Source organism: Protomyctophum bolini, assembly GCF_963924005.1.
Source record: "Protomyctophum bolini genome assembly, chromosome: 12".
NCBI classification, from domain to species: domain Eukaryota; kingdom Metazoa; phylum Chordata; class Actinopteri; order Myctophiformes; family Myctophidae; genus Protomyctophum; species Protomyctophum bolini.
In genome coordinates this window covers 23,184,012-23,192,321 of record NC_137873.1, presented here as the reverse complement: position 1 = coordinate 23,192,321, position 8,310 = coordinate 23,184,012, and the positions used below count along the sequence as shown (strand labels likewise).

At 43.2% G+C, this 8,310-nt stretch overlaps 1 protein-coding gene across 2 annotated transcripts in view; it reads left to right on the top strand.

The window, feature by feature from the left end:
- LOC308324999 (ETS-related transcription factor Elf-1-like) overlaps window positions 1-8,310 on the top strand; it is a 12,822-nt gene extending 4,512 nt beyond the window's left edge. The window contains exons 2-8 of one of the 2 annotated variants that reach the window (XM_080777374.1): window positions 864-1,284; window positions 1,477-1,600; window positions 3,631-3,741; window positions 4,215-4,367; window positions 4,463-4,537; window positions 4,905-5,100; window positions 5,914-8,310. In XM_080777374.1, the coding sequence (XP_080633500.1) occupies window positions 1,219-1,284; window positions 1,477-1,600; window positions 3,631-3,741; window positions 4,215-4,367; window positions 4,463-4,537; window positions 4,905-5,100; window positions 5,914-6,550 (1,362 nt within the window). In that variant the 5' untranslated portion in view covers window positions 864-1,218 and the 3' untranslated portion in view covers window positions 6,551-8,310. Of the gene's footprint in view, window positions 1-863; window positions 1,285-1,476; window positions 1,601-2,904; window positions 3,168-3,630; window positions 3,742-4,214; window positions 4,368-4,462; window positions 4,538-4,904; window positions 5,101-5,913 lie in introns of those variants that run through there. The other variant, XM_080777375.1, reaches the window with a different exon arrangement.

Below are 8,310 nucleotides of genomic sequence, written 5' to 3'. Positions count from 1 at the left end.
CGCTACGCTAGAGAGGAACTAGAGATAAAAACATACTTTGGGGGAGTGATGATTTGCACACAGAAGAGGAGTGTGGTGAAGAAATATTCTTGTCCTAAAGTGTGTAGTCCGGCTTTTCATGTCTTGTATTCCCACCTAAACAGTCATGCTGTTGTGAACATGCACATTGTGGCACACACTTCTGAGCCATGTACTGCTGCTGTGCATGAGAAGAAGAAAACAAATATTGCAGCTTCAATGCAATACACATCTGGCCCTCTACACATACGCACGCACACACTTGTGTGAACATGCACGCGCGTGCACACACACACACACACACACACACACACACACACACACACACACACACACACACACACACAATCTCTCTCGCTTTCCCTTTCTTGCAGCGTCAAGTGCCCCCTCTATAACCGCACCCCCACCCACACACACACACACACACACACACACACACACACACACACACACACACACACACACACACACACACACACACACACACATGGGCACACATTTAGATGCAGAAACTTCCTTCCTGTTGCTGGTTTGGCCTTTTTCGGAGGCAAGATAAGAGAGTGAGATGTGCGTATGTGTGTGTGTGAGAGAGAGAGAGAGAGAGAGAGAGAGAGAGAGAGAGAGAGATTGATCAAACGATGTTCATCTGTGTGTGTGTTTTAGACTCACGACTCACGTCGCATCTCTAACTTTTGGGTTTGTACTAAACACTGTTGCTGTTGCACTTCTCTCACTCATAGCAGGTGTGAACAACTATGTGGCAACTCTCCATCTCTCTCTCTCTCTGTCTCTCTCTGTCTCTCTCTCATTGACACGGGCCTCTCTGTCTGTTCTCATTTTGGCAGGTTCAGTCACAGACCACAGGACGGTTACTGGCAGCCCCCCCGCTTCCTCATCAAGAGCACGAGAAGCAGAGCGAGCGTGAGCTTCCTGTGACGCCTCTCTCTGGTCAATTAATATTGTCTCATAGCTTCTCTGCTGTGGACATATACTGGCTGAATGGAAAGAGACAAACAACACTGCATGCTGGAGTGAACACACTCTTTCGACAGACTTTGACTCAAACATCTCACTGTTGTTGGAGAAGAGCTTCGCCCCAACTGGATCTGTTCTTAAGACATATAGTGCAGTGGAACCATTGGCCCTGGACATGCAGCCATCATCGTAGAGCGTCTGTTCTCGTGTGCTGTAAATGTAACCATGCTGCAGGAGACAGAACTCATCTTTGATTTTGCCAGTGATCATGTTAACATGTCACATTCACAGGTAATAAAACAGAGGCCTATAACTGGTGTGGGTGAAACTTTGAGTGAATGTGTGTGTGTGTGTGTGTGTGTGTGTGTGTGTGTGTGTGTGTGTGTGTGTGTGTGTGTGTGTGCGGAAGTATGCGCTCAGGTGCATTTTGATTGATGCATTGAATCTGTTTTTTTTTGGGTTTTTTTGTATCCTGTTTCGTAGCTGGAGGGGTACCCCGCTTACCCGGCAGTGCTTGTTGAACAGGTACCCGAAAGACACCTGTTCTCGTACTCTGGACTGACTTGTGAACAGTCCTACATAGACTGCCACCAGCTTCTGCAGAAAGGTAAGCATTCATCTATACATTCTTTGTGTGCATTTGACAACTGAAGTTTACTCACTTATGGAAAGTTACATTGTAAAATCATCTATGATAATTAAATTAAGGCATGATGTCGATTCTACAAATGCCTTCTAAATCAGTAGCTCTCACACTTTCAAGATAGAGAGATCTGCTGTACAAGGGTCCATTTGTACACTCTCTGAGTTAAAGACTTAAAAAACACTTCCTTTCCTTTCAACGTACTCAGGCTTTTGTGTATAGACTGTAGACCTCAAACTGTTTTTAAGTTTGAGTTTATTAATTCATTATAATATCCTACCGATATATAAATAAAATTTACTTCAAACTCCATTTTAACAATGTTAGACTCGTTTCTGTACTCTGCGTCCTGTATTGGCACTTTGGCTGTGTGTGTTCACCTTCTTGTCCCTTGAAGACAACTATTCATGCACATCTCAAATGTTATAGTGACAGGTGTGTACTGTGTAGTACAACCAGGAAGAGCCAAATGCTCACAAAGAGATGAGATCAAATCAAAGAAAAAGTACCTACACTCTGTCTGGGAACTTCCAAAAAGGATGCTCTTTTTAAAATCGACGTTTCTGCCTTCATCAGGACAATCATGTTTTGGGAGTAAAGAATAATTAATAATTACAAAAGTATAAATAAAAATGTAATTGAAAAAACTAAAACTAAAATAACACAGCCCCCTCACACACTAGAAGGACAATATCAGTCACCAGAAGCAGGAATGTGTGTTTTTTGTTCATTGGGTTTATAGGAGGGGGTGTGTCTGATGAAATTATTTCAAAACCGTCTGGGGTGCATGCAAAAACCAGAGTAGGTGTTAAAATTACCCCAGGAGTGTTTTAAAGTGAAATACCCCTGAACATCATAAACACAATATCTCCCCTGACCAAGCAATGATTCTTTGAAGAATATAGTAGAGGTCTGCTCTCCCACACAGGAGACCTATAGGTTCAAATCTCAGGTAGAAAAATAAATGCACGGCTTTGCAGCTGGGATTTTTGCTTTGCACAGCAGTGGTTCAGATCTACAAGCCCACAGTTTGTGAGCTTGTAGATCCACTGTTTTCAAACAATATTGAAAAAAATGTGGAATATTTTTTTAAACATTTTAACAGCATGTTAAAATACACATGTACATGCACGGGGTCCCTGGCACAACATATTTTCAAATGACGGCCAGTGTTTGGGGGCCCTTCCTTGACAAAGTTTGAGAATCACTGGTGTACAGGTTGACTCACAGTAGGACCTTTGTTTTGTGAGGGCGGCAGACCAAAGGTACAGTGGGAGGACAGTGAGTTCAGAGCTAAAGCCATGTTTGGTGTGGTGACTGGAGGAGATAGGGTTGCACGGTGCGCATGCGCAGTGAGAGCCGTCAGTCGCACATGATGAACCACCCCCTCCCCAGAAACATTCAGGAAGTAGAACATAACAACGTAAAGCAAACCGTGGAAAAAGTTAATGATTTTCTATGATCATGAAGATGTAGATGGATATGTCCACTACTACCATGGCTCGATACTCGCCGATGCTGGGCATTAAAGGTAAGTTTTGTCCTGCCACCGTTATCGTGTGTTGTTCGGGCAGAGCTCATGGTGTGGAACTGTCCGAAGTTTGGCTGGCAAACGTTAGCTCGCTAACGTGTTGTTGGAAAAAGCGACACAGTTTTTTTAATCAAAACACTTCGTCGAACTAACCGAACGGGTGCAAATATACTTTGGGTAACTCTTTAAAAGAGTATCTTATTGTTTTTGTTTAATCGGATCGCCGACGATTGCACAGACACACGTCACTGTGCCAAAGGTAAACAACTGCGAACAGATGTTGCTGTTGGCGACATTGATGTTCTCTCATAATTGTTGGTGTGTCTGTTGAATGTAGCTGGCTGTTGGCTTCAGACCCATTCAGTCTCCAACAAAATGAAATGCCCTCGATTTAAACCTGATGATCCTCCTCCACCTGTTGCAGGGTTGATTGCTTTTCTCTTTTCTCCTGTCTGCTCTGTAGTGGAACCATGTGAGAGTGGAGAGGAGGAGACCATGGAAACGCTGGTTGCTGCGGATTCACTGCTCGACATGGACTCCCCCGACACCCTCTCCCTGGAACAACAGCACTACTGTTAGTCTGTCCACTCTGTATATGCTGCACAATACAGCCTAAAGATAAAAATGTACTAACTTTTAGACCACAGACCCCCCCCCCCCCCCCCCCCCCACACACACACACACACCCTATTTTGGGTATGTGTCCCTTGTGTCGTTTTGAAAATAGCTTTGTGAGCTTTTAGGAAAAAAATAACCCCCATCCCATCACAACTTGTAATGTGACAAATGCTGACAATATAGTTGAATCTAATTCTGTTCATCAGCATTTAGAAATTAGAACATTAAAAAATATATTTTGAAAATAGGACTTACCGGTAACTTAGTGGTTGAGCACCATTTTCAACAGTATTGACTCACACCCATGGCCTCTACAGGTTTCTTTTTCTCGTGAAGGACATGTAACTGATTGTGCTGCGCAATCTTCTACTAGACATTACAGTGGGCTGCTCACTAATTACATTTGCTTATGGCTCCCTCTCCTTCTAGCTCAGATGTTTTTATCGTCACTGGGCAATGTCATCAGTACTCCTGTTACCCAGGTGACTGTGTCCGCTGAGGGATTTGTGGGAGCTGTTGACCAGTCCCAGTGGCACATATTGCCAAAGGAGACTGTCGGATTGCAACAAACCAAGAAGAAAGGTCAGTTATTTATTTCCTGGCTTGATGGAGAGCAATTTGAAAACGATATGGATTTTATTTCATGTAAATGACATGCTTGCTCTTTGTCTGTTCAGTAAAAAAATCTCGACATCGGAGGGCGGAATCGCCGACCCCTGACATAATTGTGAGGAAGGGCAGATACAACAAAGGTATAATCTAAGATCAGCTCAACTTTATTCATTGTGTTAAAGCATCATGTGAAGTAAAGCTTCATGAATGCAGCATATTACAACTGTACCTGACAGGAGTAGATGGAATAAAACTGTATCCCCATCTCCTTTAACCTGAATAAATGAGTGGAGAAACAAATGCAGATGCTTCCATGTGTTCCGTATGATACAGTTAAGCAAACATCCCATCATGCTTTGTGGCATGTATAAAAATGCTGAGCAGGTCCACCTGGCCTTGATTTTGTATCAAGAATGCTCTAGGAAAAATATCTACGTGACTATGAAGAGTTGTTGGATGGATGGTGTCTTGGTACATGGATTACAGTTCTCAATCTCTTCTCTCTAGGAGGAAATACACTGTTCCTGTGGCAGTTCCTGATGGAGTTACTGCAAGATCCAAAGGCCTGCCCTCGATACATCAAATGGACCAACCCCCACACAGGCATCTTTAAGCTGGTGAACTCTAAGGCAGTGGCCAGACTATGGGGAAAACACAAGAACAAGCCTGACATGAACTACGAGACCATGGGCCGAGCGCTTAGGTTAGACCAATGCATTCTTATGCTATCATATCATTATAGTAAATATAACATTGGAGGCTTTCTTAGCATGCTCAGAAGTGAAGTGTTCACTAACATACGGTTGCCAACTTGCCATAGTGGGTGCCGTGTCATTAGTTTGCCGGTGCATTATTCCGACGGCACGTTGGTCCGCTCGCCGCATTACTAACCCTCTCCCTAACCACACGCAAAGCCACGTAGTCGGAGTAATGGGATGTTATAGTGGTACTGCAACTTACCACTTGTGATGTTACTAAGGCGTAATGTTCTATATGGCTATGGTCATTAGAATGACAGATAATGAAATGCCTTTAATGACACAGTTGGCAGTATGATGTGTCCACCTTTATCCACCACACTTTGTTAAAGCACTGTGCCAGTGCAGGAGAAAAGTCTGGTGGAATCTATTATTCAGCTCATGGAGTGGAATTAAATGTCTTGTTTGTATTTCTGGAACCATTCACAGTTGTACATTTGGCCATTCAAAATAGTGAGCGGGGGAGTGTTATTGTGGAATCCATACAGTATGCATGGGAGACTGTCCCTCATATGGCAGAGTGTGACAGCCAAATTGTCACAACCGATAACTCGATCCAAATATATCCACGATGTGGATAGCCTGTTAACTAGATGGCTGTTGTTGCATTGTGCATTGTTATGGTTGTGGTATTAAAAATGTGTGGCACAGAAAGCAAAATGAGGGTTTTGCTGACAGATTATGTTAGAGACAATTGCAACAATCAAGTGTTCAGTTTGTGTTTGTTAATCCCGCTCATCTGTGTACAAATGCTGTAGGTATTACTACCAGAGAGGCATCCTAAACAAGGTGGAGGGCCAGAGGCTGGTCTACCAGTTCACCTCACTGCCCCAAAACTTGATATACATCACAGATGGAGATGGGATCAAAGAGGAAAACGACGACCATGGCGAGTACAGTGGCGGCGAGGAGGACATGAGCGACAACCCAGAGGACAGCTCTTGTTCAAGCGGCCAGTCGCTGGACGATGTAGACTCTTGCCAAACGGAGAAGAAGATCTCATCCGGCTCCGCACGGGCCTCAGCCAACCAGCGGGTCAGGACGACGCCACGCTCCCAGACACAGCGAGGCACGGTCCTGAGGCCTGCAGTGAACAGCCTCATCCAGCAGCAGCATCTGCCCATTGTGTCTGCAGAGATGCTGCGGACACTCCAGAACCTGCAGAGGGTCCAGTCACTGCAGCCTGCGGGCCACGCCTCCGTCTTCAAGACGGCCCAGTTGCTGGGGAGCCTGTGCGAGCGGCAGGCCGCCGCAGAGGTGGCTGTGGACTGTAAGAGAGGGGGAGGGAGGCCCACTGCGCCCGCCATCAAAGTTGAAGAGGAGCCATACTTGGGACAGACCACGACCTACCTGGGGGACCTAATGCCCTTCTCCAGCTCTGACCAATATAACTGATACCCCACATGCAAACACACAGACTCAGGACCAATCAGAGAGAAAGAGGAAGCCGCACCTTGTTGTCATGACAATCCCTGCAGACTGAGGCCCAAATGTATGAAGTGTTCCTCCAAGTAGGAGAACTGATCTAGGATCTGATTTTCCCACTTTTTTTCCTCTTTTCCTTTTTATAGATCTTTATGACTAAGACGGTGACGGGAACCTTTGTTAGTAATCCTAGATTGGCACTTCCTCTTCGGGATGTCCGGAACAGAACACAGCATTCTAATTTTCCCTCTTAATGAGAATTTAATAGCCTTGGAGCTTTGTGTGTGCAGTGTGCACACAGGGATGCCTTATGACATTATTATTTCAGCTCTGCATCGTTTTCTGTAATTGTCATTAGGGCTGGGTGACCAAATAATATATATATATATAATAATAAGATATTGTGATGTAGTACTATTTGTGACATTATTTTCATTTTTTGTCAAGATCTTTCAAAAATAGCAGATCTTCAACCTCACATGTCGTAAAACGATGCGTTGTGAGCTTGTCCATGATCGATAGGCTATTTTTGAACATTTTTGAAAGGGTAAAATAAGGGTAAAAGAACACTTATGCCATTATGATATTAGGACATGCAAAATCACAGACGGTATCTAGTTTCACATCACAATATTAATACATTGTTATGCTGCCCAGTCCTAACTGTCGTCTACCCTACCAAAGACCGTAATGCACTGGAATGTACGGCCTCTATGCAGAGACTCAACACACCTGCTTCTTGCACTTACGCTCCGCTGTAATGGAGCTAATTTCCTAAACAATACACTGTTTTTTTTCTTCCTCAGTCTCTAGCTCTCTCTTTCATTCCTCTTATCTTAAAAAGAGCTTTGCACTAATGTTTACTCCTGCTGTTGCCTTTCAAAGTGCCTCAATGTCTCTGTCAGCTCACTCTGATCCTCCTGTCCCTGTTTTTGTAGTTAATGTATGGTTATTGAGGGAACAACATTCCATATTATAAAATGTATTATATAAAAATCTATTCCTATGTTGATTACGTAGGTGAAACTGAGGGTTCGTTGTCATTTATTGAATTCAGTTGAAGGCGCTGTTTATGTACGTACATACATACAGTATGTCAGATGTACCTTAAGTGGATGCAGATCCATTCTTAGTTGACAATCAGTTTTGAGAAGTTCTCATAGCATTTCAGTTATCTACAGTGCCTTTTGAAAAATGTAATTGCTGTCAAGTCTTTGTGAAACACACTGTTTAGTTGTAACTGTTATGGTCTGCTTATGTAGGCCTGTAAAGTCTTGTCCTGTGTGTGTATAATCTATTGTATATTATATACATTTATGAAAATGTTTGACTTTGTGCCTTGCTGCCATTTTATTCCTCAGGATTGTAATACTTAATTTTGATGCACAAGCTTTGTTTCACCTTCTGAAGTGGTCTATGCAAGGAGTGAAATGGTTGGCCCCATATTGAAATTGAGGTCAGCTATTTTCCCTTATGGTGAATTTGTCTAGAATATACTTAAAATTCCTCCCCTCTGGGACTGTATCATGTTATGCAACAACTGTGCTTCATTTCCAAATAAAGCATTTTATTGCTTTGCTTTATCGTGGAGGTCTGATATTTTTGTCAAATGAATGTGTTTTTTGGAACTTGGGAGCAGAGATAGCAAAGTTGTTCCATTTCTGTTTTTTCTGTCATGCAATTCATGAGTAAAGGTTTTTTTTTAAAATACTATATTCACGTAATAAAAG